The following is an 18,816-nucleotide window of genomic DNA, read 5'->3' on the forward strand; positions in this document are numbered from 1 at the left end:
GGTATATAGACTGGAGTCGTTCATAATGCGTATAATACAGTATAATATAGTTATAGTACTTTTATGATAATACGATTATGTTCCGGGATTAGTTTGTTTAAACTAAAATTTGTTCCCTCCATTAATTTATTTCTACTAAGCCTGAATCAGTCGTCTAGCTTGCTAAATTAGGTAGTGTATGGCAAATTACATATTCGAAAAATACGATGCATTTAAAGAGCCTTGTCTGTATAAACTAAGTATTTTGTACACCCTACAATGTAAAAGGTTCAAAGATTCCCTTTAAGAATCTACCGTACAGTTTTATAATTCCTTGTCCTCTCTCTTAATTTGGGATTCTTAGAAATGTTATACAATTAGCTGACAAAAGCATCGTCTCGTCAGGTGGTAATGAGTAATCGAAGCATTCTTAAAGATTAAACTAATTAGATTTTCCAACTTAGAATTGATCTGCATTTGCTTAGCTCAATAAGTTCCTCAAAGCTGATTATAGAAGTTTCTTTTCTACTTTGATTTATTACATCTGGAATCCCTCAAAAGCAAGTATTGGTCGGAAATAGGTACTTTTTTTTTTGCACTAGTTCTTTCTTTGGTTTTAAAGGTATTTTTTTTTTATTTGGTATTTTTCAAAGATGCAACTTCTAGAGGCTTTAACTTACTTAATACATACATGTTATGGAAAAACATTTATGAAGTAAAGATCAGAAGATCAGGAGGGTTAAATTACCTCTATACTAAATTTGAATTAAATCTGTTTAGACCTAAAATAGTGGGGTTGTGATGGTTGAGTAAATCAGACAGACTATTTGTGAAGAGTTTCAGAATTTTTGCACAGTAGTATAATTTATCAAAATTTTCCGTTTTCCCGGTTTTTCAGGGAGAGCTCTGAGCCCTAAAATGTTGATAACAGTAAATTTAATATCAGTAACCCCATTCGATATATTATACCATTCGAAAGGTCTGAACTCTGATAAGGTCTATAAAGTATGCGGCGGTTAGTAATAACTTTAAACAAAAAATACAGACAACACTGAGACATCTATGTACATTTTGTATCTATATACAGAACATCTTTATAGAAATTTCAATTTTATCTATACATTAATTAGGTGAGCAACCAGCATTACAACCAGTTGAACACCATACCGAAATGATTTTCTCTGTTACTTTAAATTGAAAATTATGGTACGATAGAAACAGTTTTGGTATCTTTTTTACTTGTTGTTTTGCAAAGAGTATGCGCAGAATGAAAATTCAGAAAATGTGTTTAGTGACATAATGCAGCTTTGAAACATTTGTTTGAAACAGTCGATTAAACAGTTGTTTAAAAGTAATCGAACAATCTAAATGTTTCTTGCAATCAGCTAGAACGGGGAGGGACATGCTGGAGTTTTTACAAGCTCATTTTTGATTTGGTTGACGTCGTTAACCGTAGTAAGACAATTTTGTTACTTTTTCTGAAAAAACCCGTCATCTCTTTACTTTAAATACCAATTAATATAAAACTATCTATAAAAACTCCAGCACATCCCCAGGAAAGGCCGACGTACAAAAACTAGCCTCGTTGAAAAAGCCATTGGAACTTTTCATCGCCCCTTTCATGTTTTTCGTCCCTTTCCACTACATCTTTTGAGATGAGAAATGGCTAAAAAATGTGTTAGACAAATTGCTTAGAATAGATGCATCAATATCCCTAACTAACATTTCCTTGCTTTTTTCATGACTTGATTGCAGCCAGTCGACTTAAAATCTTATAGGACAATAATCTGATATGACATACCTGATTTCGAATCTGAGGAATGTTGGCACCATCTTGTTTCAGTCTCAATATCATCCGTTTGACATTCTTGATCGAAATTCTCCTCATTCGTCTGTGTGTACATCTATAAAATGATTATTTAAGACTTCAAAATTAGTATTTAACTTAAATCAAAATAATAAGAAAACCCTGCCCTAATAGCCGTGTTTTTTTTCTAAAAAATTTCACAAGGGGAGAGTTTTTCTTTGCATAATTTTCCAATTGATATCCGAACCTTCCCAGATGGCACACAACGTCAAAACAACGTCCATGTGACATTCATAACGTCCAAATAACGTTATTTGAACGTTAAAACAACGTCGTGTGCCAGCTGAGTTAGGTTGTTGTTCCATTAAAGAACGGGTCACAAAATGTACATCGATAGTTTGATGATACACATTGTTTTTATCAGAACGTATTAGTATGGGCTGGATATGCTTTATATTTTTCGAAAATAAATTTGAAGCTTAAAATGTTGTTATTGGCGTCCTGCATAGTAATACACTTAAATATACAGAATTACCTTGGGTTAAAATATACGCCCTCTAGTCGAACAAATATGCTCTGATTTCAAGTTGAGAAGTAAAAGAATTACTGCAATTATGAAAAAGTCTTATGAATTCAAATAGTTATGTTCTTCAATTCTCAGGCTGGCCATGTTCTTACTATTATGCTCTTTATATTTTCTCCCTCAGCCTAAAATGTTCTCAGGAATTTTTCAAAACAAAAGGTGGTATCGGGAACTTCTCCACATTCTAGATTGTAAGGATTTTTTTGCTATGGATATTTTCTGCAAGAGCCACGATATACGTTTTTTCCTCTAAAATAATTTTATGATGGATTACCTGTCGACTATCGGAGCTTCCGAACCTTTTCATGTAGAGTTCATATTCAGTCATGGGTGGCATATCAAACAAGTCGATGGAACGTACGTCTAACTGCACAAGACCAAGTAATTCCTAATGGAAAAAAAAACATAGAAAGGAAATGGACAATAGAAACACACGTGCAGAGAGTCTCTTTAACTCGAACCTCTACAACTCCAATGTCTCCTTAACTCGAACAAGTTTCATGGTCCCATCAGTTAACACTGCCTTACAAAAACGTTCCTAAATAGCTCGAAATTTCCTTAACTCGAACAAATTTGTGCTCCCCGTGCATGTTCGAATTATGGAGACTCCACTGTAATTATAGAGAGGAGTTTAGTAGTGAAAACTGTATTTCAATACAAATACCCCTTTTAAGTAATACCTCTTTTAATAAAACATACACTTTACTAGGATTAATTTTGCGAGATTTAATTTTGCAAGCCAAATTAGTAGCGAATTTTTTTAGATTTATTTTCGCAAATCAATACACCTTTCCCGAATTGTTATTTAGGCTTTTTGACTTTTTTGTTTTAATGTTTTGATGTTTCCATTTAGTTTCATAAAATTGTACTGTATGTCGCAAAACTAAACAAAAAAAAAAAAGAAATATGAAAAAAAGCACTTCCGGTTCTTGAGTTATTTTGAATTGAAATTTCTTTAAAAACAATAGAATTACATGGAAACGAGGCCGGGCAGTCTGTTTTAATTTTTATAAGGGATTTCACTGTGAACAAAAACAGTTATAAAAATTGATAGAAAAAAGCTTTTGAGCTCAAATTTTCAGCATGCACTTGTCTTTATAGGAGGAATACAAATATATAGTTTACAATATGGTTTGAAGACCTTCGAAAAATAGCAAACAATTTGGGAAAGGTGTATCTTAATTCCCCGAATCAGCTTAAAATCAGTCGCAAATGGACCTAAAGACGCCAATTTACAGGCTATTTCAAGCAGGAACTCTGATCTCTGAAATTTATTTCAAGTCAGCAATCCAACGCGATTTCGCGAGTTTTATTTTCGCGTTAAAGGTAAATATTCGCCAAAAAACACGAGGAAGCATGGTAGGTTTAAATGGAATTTAAGGACACGTACCTCTCCCCTCTTCTTGGTTTTCTGTGCCACTTTGTCACTCATCTGTTTCTTGCTGGCTGCTACAAAGTTAATTTTCCCGTGTGCTTTCTTTTCCTCGAATTTTGGTGTACCTAGTTAAGTCATTAAAAAACTAATTTTAAGTATCAATCCCTGGTTTGAAAAGTATCATGTTATCGCATTGATGTCGAGAGGAGTGGAGAAAAATGTAAAAAAATTAGGAGCCAATCAAATATCGATGTTTCCCTGCCACAATGACGCGAGGGGGTGGGAGTCAGAGGCAGTAACGCTAAGAAAATCCATCAAAAACATCGATTTTCGGGGATGATTTTAATATCGCTTCACTTGAACAAAAATTCAATCCGCATGACTAGTTCAAGCAAACTCTCATCACACCACCAGTACCATGCTCCGCAATGCTCAGTGGCTTTAACCCTTTAAGTGCCGATGTCGTATATATACGACATGGGCTATATAGGAGGGCGAAGCCCTCCTGTAATGCCCAGTTTTGAGTTAGAAATCGTTATTTTTTGGTCGAACTCGTAGGAATTAGATTGTCCTTTATGGTCAAGCAAAAAAAAAATTCAAAAGTGAGTCTTTCCAGCGAAATTTTAAGCAAAAAAGTCAAAAAAATGCAAAAAATTGACAAAAATTCACTTTTTTGAGATTCTGACCGTTTTTTGACTATTTTTGGTCAACGAGTGATCCAAGAACCTCCAAATTTGGCCCTGTTTTACTTTATTCTGTCTTCTAGTGAATTGATTTGAAATTTTACCACTGGGCACCTTTTCATCAGTTCAGTCAGGTCCGCGCAGCGGGCCTGACTGCTTTAATTCCCTAACCTACCCCCCCCCTTGGCCGCCGCCCACCACGCCCTTCCTAAATCGGGCGGCGCCGAAGGCGCCCAAAAGAAAGAAGAGACTCTAAGCTATCCAACGAGCTATATACGAGCTTCTAATTCCTTATAGATCAGCAGATATAAGCCCTTAAAGTTTGAACTAGCGATTTTTTAAAAAAAACTTAGAAAAAAGGACCCTGGCACTCAAAGGGTTAATAAAAGTTTGAAATGTTTGGACGGAATGACGTTAGTGGTGAGAAAAATCGATATGTGAACGGAACCTTATTTACAAAATAAATGGTAAAGATTTGCATACCTTTAGTTTTGCTCTTTTTACTACTGGATCCACTCGAACTCTGAAAAAAGGTATAAAAAATGAAAAAAGAGTTTAAATTCAAATTGCTCTAAGAGTTACGAAACGGGTCGCTGAAGGTAGATTTAAGGAGAAATGGAAATTGGGTTTTATTATGAGTAAAGGGAAGGGTATAAAACAGAAAATTTCAAAAGGGAAAATGTTTTTTTCTTAATTATGAGGTGGGGGCTTTTTGGGAAGTAAGTTGAAAATACAAAAGAGAATTTACCTAAAAGTTAGGGAGAGGAGGGTAATAAGGGTATGGGAAGGAATTTATACCCGACTTGAACTTGAAGCTTTGTCATTTTCTACTTGCATAGCTTTCATCAGCTAAATGGAATGAATGATTGAAAATTCATGGTTTTTCAATTACAAAAAAATTTCACTTTCGGTGGGTAAGGTGGCAGGTAGACTTAATTAACATAACATGCTCAAAACTAAAAGTGAAGTACGTGTTTGAAAAATTAGGAATTTTGCGTAGCTAATCAGAGTTTTGGAGAACGGCCCTTCTTTCAAAGCTGATATTTCTGGATACTTTACTAGATTAGATAAATATTCAGTTAAATTTCAAATTTAGAGTTACAGTAAATTTAAGAGTTAAGTAAATTTAGGAAGCTTTGCACAAACCCTACCTCTTGCATCCCAGCTTTCTCCTAAAAAATATAGTAAAATAATTAGTGGCTGTCAAAGTCAACTAACTATGATCTTTACACTAAAAGTGTTCGACCTTTACCTAGTACATTTTTAACCAAATGGTTATTTTTATTTGGTCCTAACTTTACTAGTACGGATTATTTAAGTTCAAATAAAAATGAAATGAAATATACCTGCTGTGTTAACTGTAGGAAAGACTGTTGTGGAACGATACCATCTTGAAGTGAGGAATGATTCTCACTTGCACTTGAAACATCATTCTCTTCCTCTGCATCTTCTTCTTAAAAACATAAAAAAATGAGCATTAAACACCCAACGACCAACGACCTTTCCAATTTCAACACATGAGATATTGAAGAGAGTAACTATCTTTAAGTGAAAAGCTCTACTCAAGTAATGAGCACTCTTAATTGTGCAGAGAAATACAAGAAGAAGAGAGTACTACATATTTTCCATAAGATCCAAGAGAGGAAGGGTGTTATACAAATCAAAATTTCATTGGATACTACTTGACTCTACTACAGTAACGAAAAGAGAGAATAATCAATTCTAAAAGTCACCATTGTCAAGTGTCTCTTACCGTTATTTTCAATTTCAACTTCGCTCTCATTCTCCTCTTGTTCGCTCTCTTGTTCACTCTCCTCAACATCACTTTCAAAATCACCATCTTCGTAATCATCAAGTTCTTCTTACCTTTGTTTTCAACTTCAACTTCACTCTCATTCTCCTCTTGTTCGCTCTCTTATTCACTCTCCTCAACATCACTTTCAAAATCATCATCTTTGTAATCATCAAAGTTCTCTTACCTTTGTTTTCAACTTCATCTTCACTCTCATTCTCCTCTCATTCTCCTCGTGTTCGCTCTCTTGTTCACTCTCCTCAACATCACTTTCAAAATCATCATCTTTGTAATCATCAAGTTCTCTTACCTTTGATTTCAACTTCATATTCACTCTCATTCTCCTCTTGTTCGCTCTCTTGTTCACTCTCCTCAACATCACTTTCAAAATCATCATCTTTTGTAATCATCAAAGTTCTCTTACCTTTGTTTTCAACTTCATTTTCACTCTCATTCTCCTCTTCTTCGCTCTCTTGTTCACTCTCCTCAACATCACTTTCAAAATCATCATCTTTGTAATCATCAAAGTTCTCTTACCTTTGTTTTTAACTTCATTTTCACTCTCATTCTCCTCTTCTTCGCTCTCTTGTTCACTCTCCTCAACATCACTTTCAAATTCATCATCTTTGTAATCATCAAGTTCTCTTACCTTTGTTTTCAACTTCATATTCACTCTCATTCTCCTCTTGTTCGCTCTCTTGTTCACTCTCTTCAACATCACTTTCAAAATCATCATCTTTGTAATCATCTAAGTTCTCTTACCTTTGTTTTCAACTTCATCTTCACTCTCATTCTCCTCTTGTTCGCTCTCTTGTTTACTCTCCTCAACATCACTTTCAAAATCATCATCTTTGTAATCATCAAAGTTCTCTTACCTTTGTTTTCAACTTCATCTTCACTCTCATTCTCCTCTTGTTCGCTCTCTTGTTCACTCTCCTCAACATCACTTTCAAAAATCATCATCTTCGTAATCATCAAAATCGTCGTCTTCGTAATCGTATTCTGCCGCCGCTGTTGCTTCTTCCTCCTATAGATGGAAAGAGAAAAGTGTTTCAAAGATTTTAATAAAGAAAGTTTTTTTCAATACAACTTGGTCTCTATATTTTGCAAAATAGCAGTAAAATTTGAATTTAACAGAGCTAAGAGAAGCCACTGCTTTGTTAATTCAATGGATGGGAAAATTGTGATTGATCTTATCATACGTAAATGTTTAGGTTGGGATCTTTGGGAAACGTCTATAAAGGAAGAATGTTACAGATTTTGGTAGGGTTATTGTTTAAAATGAAATTATGGGATTTGGGCGATGGTCAGAGGAGGGTAGGTGGGCGAGGGGTGATGGAATACCTTTCTCCTTTTCTCTTCAATCTCTTGAATTTCTCTTAAACGTTGTAATTCTTTTTCTTTTTCTCTTTGTTTCCTTCTTAAGTCTGATTCAGAATCCTACAACATTTTATTAAAAGGTCTTAAAGATACATACAAGGAATAAAGTAAAGAATTAAGTTAAACTTTAAGTAATATAAATCTTTGACAAATAATAATCTCCTTACAATGATTGATTTCTTTGCATCATATCAAAATCCTTGAGATTTTCTAAAAGACTTTTTCAAAGTTACCAGTAAATTAAAAAGAATCAATGAAATAAATGATCAAAGATGGATGCAAAAAACCCTCCTCAAAAAGAATCAACTAGAAAACACAAGCCCTTTACAATTGAAAGTAAACAAACCTTTGATTTCTTTCGCTTATCCTTTGAGTTTCCATCTATATCTTTGCGCTCTTTTGAGCTACCATCCCCATCTCTACGCTCCTTGGAACTGCTTTCCCTGTCCTTACGATCTTTAGAACTACTTTCTCTGTGTTTCCGATCCTTAGAGCTGCCATCTCGATCTTTGGAACTTCCATCCCTCTCCTTCCTTTTCTCCCGGTCATCGCCCTCTTTATGCTTACTGCTCCTTTCTTTATCTTTTCTGTCCCTGTGATTTTCCTTATCGTCATCTTCTTTATGACTCTTTTTTCGATCTTTTCGATCTCTCTGTTTTCGATCATCTTTTTCTTCATTCCTATCTTTCTTTTCTTTTCGGTCTAGATCCTTATCATCTGATCTCCACTCTTTTTCTTTCCTCCTTTCACGATCTTTATCCCTGTCACGGTCCTTGTCTCTATGTTTGCGTTCTTTATCCTTATCTTTTGAGCGGTGCTCATCATCATTTCGTCTTTTTTCTTTGTCCCTCGTTTCACCTTCAGCTCTGCTCTTCTTGCGATTTTCACGATCCTTGTCTTTATCTTTATCTCTTTTTGATGATTTATCACGATCCTTAAAATACAAAATAAGATTAAATTCTTTTTCTTATTGAAATAATTCAAAATATACTAAAAAATTATTTGGGACATGGGAGTGATAAAAGTGATACCAATTGCTGGATGAAAATTCTTTCGAATCACCAATCTTGCAAAAACCAACTAATGACATAATGTGTTAACAATTGGTCTTTTGAAACGAAAACTTGTCTAAATAAAAACCATCAAATGCAAACTTTTTTAGCAAGTTTACCTTGCGTATGATTGCGAATGATAACAATAAGAAATGATGAACAATGAAAAAGTGCAATTGATTGAATCGTTAAAACATCATTTTCAAAAACAAATCAAAAATTCAGTTTTCGCCTTAGTACAGCATTAGCAAATGCTTTTTGAAAAGATTTGTTAATCAAAAGTAGTGTACCTTGTCTCTAGATTTCGATTCTTTAGTTTCTTTATCTTTGTCCCTTTGAAATGAAAAACAACATTTTGCTATCATACGCATAAGTCATAAACTTTTCAAACTTCCCTTTCCAATGAGTGGGGGAAGGAATTTTGTTTCCTTTTCAGTTTTAAAAACTATTAAAAGTATGAAGTCTTGAGTTTAAAAGTGGGATTTCTGATTCCTTGGTCATAATAACGGTTTTCCCAATTGTTTACCTTGACTTGTGCTTTCGCTCTTTGGAATCACCCTGAAATAACAGAATCATTGAGAAACTTTTAAAATGTAAATAGATTAAAATGATTTGGCAATATCCAAATTTTACTCAGTGAAGAAGCATCTTGTCTAATCTATAAAAGAGTGGTTGAGGCAGATTTTATGACTAATTAGAATAGTCTCTTACAAATGAAAAACAAAACAAACAAGCAACATGCTGAATGGACCTACCTGATGATGAAAGCTAGATAATAAGGCAATAGGAGAAAAATTAAAAGTACAGTCAGACGATATAGCGTTTTGCGAAAATGCATAAACATTAAATTTTATCATTGATTGTTTGATGGGGGAAGAGGGAAGGGGAGTAAAATCAATTTTTTTGAAATTGAAACATGCTGATGGTGGGCGTTGCTATTAAAATGTTTTTGAATGAAAACAACCAATTGTAAGGAAAAAGTCAAATGAAAATCTAGAAAAACGGCGATTTCCGGCATATTTCAGGCATTTTTCGCCGGAAAAAATTTTTTCTCAAAAATCGGACTCGGCCATGTTTTAGCATTGTTTAATACGCATCTTCGAGCAAAAAATCAGAAAAACTAATGATGAAATCTCGAGAAAATGCCGAAAAACCAGTGTTTCCGGCATATTTCCGGCATTTGGCGGCCGGAAATGAATTTTTTTCAAAATCGGGCTCCGTCACAATTTAGGTATTGACATTTTGCATCAGTGTGCAAAATTTCATGAAAAAATGTAAAGTAACAGCTCAAGAAATTCAAGAAATACTGTTTTTCCGGCGAAAATCGGCTGTTCCGGCGATTTTTAGAAAGTTCCGGCTTCAAAATCAATTTTATTGAAAATTGAACATGCTTGATGGTGGCATTGCTATTAATAATGTTTTTGAATGAAAAAACAACCAATTATATGGAAAAAGTCCAATGAAAATCCAGAAAAACGGCGATTTCCGGCATATTTCCGGCATTTTCGGCCGGAAAAAATTTTTTCTCCAAAAACGGACTAGGCCATGTTTTGGGCATTGTTAATACGCATCTTTGAGCAAAAAATCAGAAAAAACTAATGATGAAATCTCGAGAAAATGCCGAAAAACCAGTTTTTCCGGCATATTTCCGCCATTTTTGGCCGGAAAAAATTTTTTTTTCGAAAATTGGGCTCCGTCACATTTTGGGTATTGCCATTTTGCATTATTGTGCAAAAAATTAGAAAAAACTGATGAGCCGACCCCGAGAAAAGCTGGCAACAGACGAACGAACGGACGGACGGACAAACGGACAAGGGTTAATTTAAAGGACTACCTTAAGGTAGGTCCAAAAATATATAAAAACAAACAAAAAATATATAACTACTTTAAGCTAAATAAATAAAGCAATACCCTGATAGCTTGTTTTAACTCATCCTCTTTCCAGGTATCTTCTTTACTTCTCTAAGCACAACAAAATAACAACAAAAATAGAATAAAACTTCACAACTCTGCTTGATAACAAAAGAGAGTAGACCTGATATGCAGTGGATCTCAATCAAACCTAAAAATTGCGATCAACCTAAAATTTCAAACACAAATAAGTAAATTCAATTGGATAAGTTGCAATTTTGCTGTTCAACTGTTGTGAAAATTTATGTATTGAGCTTTGATTGCGTTCAAACAATTGATAATTTTGGTCAATTCTGTTTGATTGAGATCACCTGGAAATCTATGGTGGGTAGCATAAAATAATTAAGTAACAATTTGAGTGACTTTTAAGAGAAAGATGAAAAAATTTTGGCTCCTGCATAAAAATATCAAATAAAACTTACCCCACTAGGCATTTTTGAAACAATATCCAACTGTAATGATTTTCAATCTTATTAAAGTTCCTTTTTACTAACCATTATTTCTGAAAGCAAAAGAACCAAGCAAAAATATTTCAATTCATGCGTAATCATGCTAATCATTATAAGATATTTAGGCAATTTAGAAAGTTTTATTAAACTGTAGCATAATAAAACCTTCCTGTATATATCTTAGTATACTAAAACATAACATCATTATAACATCTTTAAAATTCAATTCAAGTACATAACCTTTCAGAGGTTCCTCATCAATGAAAAATGCCCCTAAAGAAATTTTAAATCTTTTAAGGGAAGAGCATCCTTGAATCTAAAAATTCAGTGTTTCCTGAGAAAATTTTACAGTTTAATTGTTTCTTTATGACAAATTAATTTAGTGCTACTCATTTTATTAAAAGACCCCGGTATTAGACCATACTGTAGGGATTGCAGGACTACCGATACGAACTACTCTCCGCTCTTGGTCTACCCGTTGAATGAAATATTCTTATCCCAAATATTTTAAACTGCAAGTGTAATTATTTGCAAAAAGGTAAATTTCAAAAACTTCTCAATTAACTCCAAAAAAGTCTTCATCGCTGAGGAAATTCGTTAAATTCGTAACTACTGTTAGTTTTTCTGGAAATACTATTTTTAACTTACTATTTAAACTTACTTATCAATTATTTATAATTTACTATTTTAATATTTTAACCATTATATGTACATTTTAAAATAAACTTAATTTAATAGACTTAAATTTTTTTTATTTTCTTAAAAATTTTTTGTTAAATATTTGCGAAAGTAATTCTAATGAATTTATGCAAATAAATATATAGAAATAGAAATAGAAACACACAAACCACGCGGCCAAACAGTATTTGTCAAAAGTTTGAATATTTTTATTTGAATTGTCTTTGGAAATCAAAAGTAAACAAAAGCAAAAATCTACAAAGATGGCTTGTTGTTGGTTCTTAACTTGGCCAGTTTTGATTTGTTTTCTTGACAAATTTGACGAATTTGATTACTTCCGTACCTCTTTATCATTAAATATCCACTTGGTTTTGCAAGGTAAGCTTAGTTCACTTAAAAGAGCACTCCTCCCGCCCGCGCGACCAGCAAAAACGAAGAAGTTTATATCAAATCGAAATCGAAGATCGTTCCATTTTTTAAGGCACTATTACATATAGAAGAACTAGAAGGGAAGAAAGAGCATTGCGCGGGGCAACGGATGTTGTGGTGCCACCATGGTTTGTCTAGCAGTCTAAACTTAAACTGCTATATCAGGATTAGAAACTAGGCTAGTCTTACCTCTTTTATCTTTTCCTTTACAACAATACAATGCTGACAAGTTGACACAACACATGTGTACACGTACATTGACAATCCCTGAGAGAAGTTTATATCGAAATCTGCAACAAAAACGAAAATTGTCTCTTCCACTGATTGCTTCCCAGCACTCCTTCGCAGCTGTTTCAAGGCTGTTTATAAAATTTCCACCAATGAGGTTGCCGCATTTCAAACGGCCATTTGTTTTGGCACCCCTGGCCTCTCAGTGCCTAGCACAACGGGCGGCTGTAAAATCCCACCCTTCATACAGTTACATCAATATGCCAAAAACATTTTGTTCAACCACCTTCACTTCAAGATAGGCCACCATAGAATGAACTTCCTTTTATAAGATGAACCATATTCATGTGGCTTTCAGCCTTGCACTCCATCGCAGAGGCTAATCAATTTTAATGACTTTTTTGACTAATGACCAAGTTAAAATTTTTCATATTTTTTATATTTGAGTATTAAAAAGGCATGCATTCAAATAATAAAGGTTTAAAATTTTTCTCTGGGCTAGTTTAGTAAAATATCTCAAATAGGCTCTGTGATGGAGTGCAAGGCTGAAAACCACATGAATATGGTTCATCCTATAAAAGGAAGTTCATTCTATGACTATGGTGGCCTATCTTGAAGTGAAGGTGGTTGAACAAAATGATTTTGGCATATTGATGTAACTGTCATATATTTATTTCAATCCGTAATCCTGGCTTAAGTTTTTTCTCACCTTCAATTTACTGAAGAAAGCAGGAATTTGATGCGAGAGTTAGATTGTCTACAAAGTGCCGTAAAAATCATTGAATAAAAGAAGAACTTAAAATCCTAAATATTTTCATTTTGAAAAATAGGTGCAAAAAAGTGAAACATAGAAAAGTTTCATTTTTCATTGCATTAATCGAAATGGAGGATTTGGAAAATTTTCTATGTTTAGTTTTTCGCACAACACAGCTGTTCCCCTCAAGCAAAATCATCGATTCCGTAGAGGTCACGAAATTGCCGTCAACAGAAATCGAAAAAAAAAATTCAAAATGGCGGCTGAGTGAAACTGACAAAAACGAAAAATCTTGAGTTTTCAATTGCTAATTGCAGCTAACTGAGGCAGATAAATCCAATGAAATAAAAAGTAGACAAACCTTGAACCTTTTCTCTGTCCAAATAAAGAAAATAATCTAGCTATAGTAATGTTTACATCCCAAAATAAATCCATTTCCGACCAGACCTACATCAAGTCTCACAAAATTTCAACCCACGCTGCGGCGATGCAGGCAAAACATTCTGACCTGAAACCTGTTGGAAAAAATAAAAGATTAGGGTCTAATTACATTTCAAAATGATATATTTGCAAGCTATTAGTTGCTTTCCCAGGAACTGAAGAAAAGATCCAAAAAATCGAGACGGGGGTAAGATTTTCTAAATAAAATTATAAAATAAGACGTTTTAATGCTCAAACATAAAAATATCACTTGTTTTCATAATAAATAAATAAATAAATGTTATAGAAACTTTTTTCATACAATTGGTTTTCCAAAAGTGTTTGTTTGGCTTCCCCGCAATGAGTCTTAAAATTTCTGCAAACCCCCGGTTTTTGCTCACTTTATTAGCCATTCCAGGGTCAAATTGAAACTATTCTGGTGGCAATCAAACCTAGTTCATCTTGTAGAGCTTCAAAAAAGAAAAAAAATGAGGGGCCATACACCTCCTAATGATAAGTGGTTCCGGAGATATTGAGATTTAGGTTCCGCTAAAATAGCACCTCTTTAGACATTTGAGGTTGACAATTTAGCCCAGAAATGGCATAACCTGCGGCACCAAAATATGCTGCAAAAGTTGAAAATTCAAGCTTTTGTATTGAGTCAAGATATTCCAGATATCTTCATTTTGACTGCAGACTTTAATCAAATTCTTTTTGTAATGGCTTGCTAACACTTCAAGGATGAAATGAAAAGACATTTTTTTGAAAAAGAAGACATTGCATCGTAAAAAAATAATTAAAACGTTATAAAGCGAAATTTAAAATTGCTGAACCTACCTATCTTTGTAATTAAAGCGCTGCGGAGGGAAAATTCCCCATGGCATATCATATAAATAACTGTTTTAGGCTAAAAAAGGTTCAAATTTTTCAGTGGTACCACTCTCTATAATTCTAGTCCTCATTTTCAGGCTGAAAATGCTTGCCAAAGTATAAAAAGTAAAAAATAATAACTTTAATGAAAGAATTAATTTCAGAGAGTAGCACCATTGGATTTCTCAGGCAGTTACATCAAAATGCCTTGAAAATGTGAATATGAAAATTGCGTAATCAGAGAACGTATGTCTCGCTCATTATAAAAAGGCCGACACAAACTTTCAATAATTGGATTGTAACATCGAGTTAAGTCTCTTTTGTTAAGTCACCAGGGGGTAAATAAAACAGACCTTGATACATTTATTGTTCGTGTCAACTTGACGATTCGTTTAAAACTCCGCCTCTTTAAATATTTGGGGTAGGTAAAAAATGTACAAAGAAATTCATACTTTTCCAACCCGGCGAATCTTTAAAAAAGAAGCGAACAATAAAATATAATTACCCTTTCCAAATAAACCTCTTCGGTGGCGAGCGTAGTCTGCTCTGACGTAATTGTAAAATTTATGTGATGGGAGTTTGACATAGTAATGTAATGTTCTTTGGGGAATTATGAAGTTCTCTGGAATTTCGATTGCATTTATCAGTGCGTCACAAACAGCCATATAAACAAAACTCTACATTCTCACAATAAGTTGTCTTTTTGATTTCCCAAACATTCGTCTCAAGCGTTCCCTTCCACAATAATTTATGTAATTGCAATTGCGGTCAGTCCACAGTCGGCTTCAACATATACACGTGTTTTTATTTACGTGACCGAAGTGCCTACTAAAACAATCCGGGGGTAAATAGCGAAGCAAAACAGCAGATTATTCGTAAGTATCTTTTGGCATTGACAATCAAATACAATATATTATACTATATTTCCTTAATTCAAAAATCAAAAATTCATTTTTCATTCGCGAAAAATAAAAATAAAAGAATAATGAATTAATATTACATAACTAAGACGCCCCCGTCTTTTACTCTCATTTAATTTCCAATCTCGGAACGTGTAAAACACCCGTCCGCCCAATATCCACCCAATCAGCTCAAATTCCCTTTAATTGTCCTTTGACATTCAAAAAATAGTATTTAAAAATTATGAATTTATAATAATTACAAAAAACAAAAAGTTTGATACTTCATTAGTGAAATATTCAATAAATTCCTGGTTTCAATTTTCAGTGGGCGTTCTTCTAGGACTTCGTTTATCGCGCAATTTTTGCGTCACACAAACTTTCTCGGCCGCTCATAATAATTATACATTGCCAAATTTGGTTCTCCATTGTCGAGTCAGGATCGATGGTGACGTCACCTAAGCATAAAAAAGAAAGGATTTCGTCAGTTTTATGCATATATTAATCTGCGAGATATTCTATTCGCCGCGCGAGCGCACTTTTCGTAGACTAGTCGGAGTACTTTCTTTTACTCGCGGGATTGATGGTAACTTTTCATCTTCATTATTTTTAAAATGAAGCACAACCGAAAAAAAACGAAACTTCAGAAAGTTGCGTATTTCCAGTGAGTAAACGACTCTGACAATTAACAAAATTGATGATGATGATTTTTTTTCGGTCAGGCCAATGTCTCGTATTGGGGGTTCTAGTCTTGAGCCCAAAGCCTACGCAGGATTGCAGCGTTTGGGTAAACGAGACAAAATTCTAAAAAAGCTGGTGTTTTGACGCGCTTCCGTGCTCTCGAAATATCGCGGTTTGAGACGCACTGTTTATTCAGGTTGATTTTTTATGACTTCTAATGGTACTTTTTCTAACGAGTTTGATTACTCTGTTCTCACACTTATGTCTTTTTTTTCGCGTCCTTTTCCGTGATTACTTTTATTTATATTTTTAAAGACAGGTAAGAAGGCATATTGATGTAACTGTCAGGTATTTTTTGATAAATATGGAAAGTTTCACTGTCTGAACATTTTTTCCTCCGCAGCGCTTTGAAATCAAAGATGAGTTGTGAAGTTTTTTGTGTACCGCAGATCTAATTTTTATAAAAATGGCCTTAGTTGGAACAAATTTTTAGACAAAAGTGCAGAATATTACACCTGCATATTACATATGCAGGGCTCGAAATAACGGTCGGACATCGGACATTGTCCGACCCAATTGCTGAAATGTCCGACCCAAATCGATTCTAGTCGGACATCATGTCCGACCCAATTACTTTCGGTGCCTTCAAAAAATTTGTCAGATGCGTTGTGAAATTTCCAAAAGAAATTATAATTTACATAGAATTAGTAACTTCTTTATTTACACCAGGGGGGGGGGCAAGCAGTTAGTACAGAACACTATGTGTACTAACTGATTTTTGGAAAAATCTGTACCCCACCACCACCCCCTGTCACTTAGTACACCGTGTACTAACTGTCTTTGACCTTGCTCATTATATATACCACCCCCCAAAATAAGGATCCGTCTCTCTACGGTGCATTCCAGGTGAATTTCACACCCCAGGGAGGTTTTATGAGGTGTATTTTCACGTTTTTACCTGTCTTTACCAGGTTTTTACCACTAACTACTTTAAAACAAATAAAAATATAACCAATTATGGAGTAGGTCAACCGCAGTGGGGAGAAAAATTCTCGTTTTGAAAACAGTTAATACACCTTTTTTCTTCCAAAATTCTGTATACACCACCCCTTTCGGCAGTTAGTACACAGGTGTACTAACTGTATTTTACAAATTTGAAAATATACACCACCCCTTTTAACAAATTATGGAGTAGGTCAACCGCAGTGGGGGGAAAAATTCTCGTTTTGAAAACAGTTAATACACTTTTTTTCTTCCAAAATTCTGTATACACCACCCCTTTTGGCAGTTAGTACACTGGTGTACTAACTGCATTTTGAAAATTTGAAAAATGGACCCACCACGGTACTAAGTGTCATGGGTGTCGTGTACTAACTGCTTGCCCCCCCCCTGTTTACACACAAAAACTCTCAAAGTTGCGATCATTAGTGTTAGATATTAATTTTGTGTGTGATTTTTCTCAACAAATGAAAGCATGCTTCAAGTAAAAATCATGGGCTTCTGACCATTAATTGGCATTTGTTTAGCTTCTTCGTGATCAATGTAAAATTCTATCAGAAGCTTGTATTATACTTGAAATATACCCCACATAAAAATCAATCGGACATGTCCGACCCATTTTACTTTAAAAGCCTTAGGACATGTCCGACCCAAATCAATTTTTGATCGGACAATGTGTCCGACCACCTAAATATTGTTATTTCGTGCCCTGATATGGTTGGAAAGCTAAAAGAAAGCTCTAAAGTACTTAAAAATAATTAATTTCATAGCTCAACTACACAAAGAACAATTGCTTGTCAAAGTTGGACCTAAAATTGAAGATTTTCATGAGCGTCAAATAAAAAACAAGCAAACCCGGAATGGCTAACTTTATATTACGCGCGTAATATGAACAGGGCGGGGGGCCTTATAGCGCTATAAACAAACGATTTCATTGGTTGATTTTGTTTTGATTCAGCAAAATTTAGAAAGTTTGACCACTCAATGTTTTGATTTTTCTTGCACGGATTTCTGTTCAGACAGTTACATCAAAATGCCTCGAAAATGTCAATATGAAAATTGCGTAATCAGAGAACGTATGTCTCGCTCATTATAAAAAGGCCGAGACAAACTTTCAATAATTGGATTGTAACATCGAGTTAAGTCTCTTTTGTTAAGTCACCAGGGGGTAAATAAAACAGACCTTGATACATTTATCGTTCGTTTCAACTTGACGATTTGTTTAAAACTCAGCCTCCTAAATATTTGGGGTAGGTAAAATATGTACAAAGAAATTCATACTTTTCCAACCCGGCGAATCTTTAAAAAAGAAGCGAACAATAAAATATAATTACCCTTTCCAAATAAACCTCTTCGGTGGCGAGCGTAGTCTACTCTGACGTAATTGTAAAATTTATGTGATGGGAGTTTGACATAGTAATGTAATGTTGCTTGGGGAATTATGAAGTTCTCTGGAATTTCGATTGCATTTATTCAGGTTGGTTTTTTATGACTTCTAATGGTACTTTTTCTAACGAGTTTGATTACTCTGTTCTCACACTTATGTCTTTTTTTTTCGCGTCCTTTTCCGTGATTACTTTTATTTATATTTTTAAAGACATGTAAGAAGGCATATTGATGTAACTGTCAGAGAGCTAAAATATGGTTTGTGTGGGATCGATGGTGGGACAGCTGTGACAAACAAACCCCTGTAAATATGGGCAAGCACCCACCCCGTTGCTAAGATGTTGGCTTGAAATCAAAAATGAAACCACTCATATGAGTTTAAGTCTATGCTGCCAGACTCCACCAATTAAATTATTAGACTGCTGTCTGGACTGGATCGCGCAACCCTTATACAATAAATA

At 34.4% G+C, this 18,816-nt stretch overlaps 2 protein-coding genes across 2 annotated transcripts; both read right to left on the minus strand.

Annotated features, from left to right (window-relative positions):
- Positions 1-818: 818 nt before the first annotated feature.
- Positions 819-7,086, minus strand: LOC136824302 (cytoplasmic dynein 2 intermediate chain 1-like). Its single transcript, XM_067080467.1, has 9 exons — positions 6,982-7,086; positions 5,774-5,880; positions 5,579-5,599; positions 5,226-5,276; positions 4,911-4,950; positions 3,760-3,869; positions 2,644-2,757; positions 1,781-1,883; positions 819-892 (listed from the first exon to the last, which is right to left on the minus strand). The coding sequence occupies exons 3-9, from the start codon at positions 5,585-5,587 to the stop codon at positions 819-821; spliced, it is 501 nt and encodes a 166-aa protein (XP_066936568.1). The 5' UTR covers positions 5,588-5,599; positions 5,774-5,880; positions 6,982-7,086.
- An 82-nt stretch (positions 7,087-7,168) lies between these two features.
- On the minus strand, positions 7,169-11,072 carry LOC136824303 (splicing regulatory glutamine/lysine-rich protein 1-like). The gene is made up of 7 exons (XM_067080468.1): positions 10,985-11,072; positions 10,563-10,613; positions 9,178-9,209; positions 8,942-8,984; positions 7,946-8,533; positions 7,564-7,659; positions 7,169-7,246 (listed from the first exon to the last, which is right to left on the minus strand). Exons 1-7 carry the CDS (start codon positions 10,994-10,996, stop codon positions 7,169-7,171), a joined length of 900 nt encoding a protein of 299 aa, XP_066936569.1. The 5' UTR covers positions 10,997-11,072.
- Between the last annotated feature and the right edge of the window lie 7,744 nt (positions 11,073-18,816).

The sequence above is a fragment of the Clytia hemisphaerica genome, unplaced genomic scaffold, assembly GCF_902728285.1.
Source record: "Clytia hemisphaerica strain Z4C2 unplaced genomic scaffold, Clytia hemisphaerica genome assembly, whole genome shotgun sequence".
Taxonomy (NCBI): domain Eukaryota; kingdom Metazoa; phylum Cnidaria; class Hydrozoa; order Leptothecata; family Clytiidae; genus Clytia; species Clytia hemisphaerica.

Coding starts and splice junctions, on each gene's coding strand:
- LOC136824303 (XM_067080468.1), bottom strand. Junction 8,534..8,941: donor AATCGAAATCTAGAGACAAG/GTACACTACTTT, acceptor TTGTATTTTAAG/GATCGTGATAAATCATCAAA. Junction 7,660..7,945: donor ATAAGCGAAAGAAATCAAAG/GTTTGTTTACTT, acceptor AAAATGTTGTAG/GATTCTGAATCAGACTTAAG.
- LOC136824302 (XM_067080467.1), bottom strand. Junction 2,758..3,759: donor AAACCAAGAAGAGGGGAGAG/GTACGTGTCCTT, acceptor TTTTTCCATTAG/GAATTACTTGGTCTTGTGCA. Junction 1,884..2,643: donor GAAGCTCCGATAGTCGACAG/GTAATCCATCAT, acceptor ATCATTTTATAG/ATGTACACACAGACGAATGA.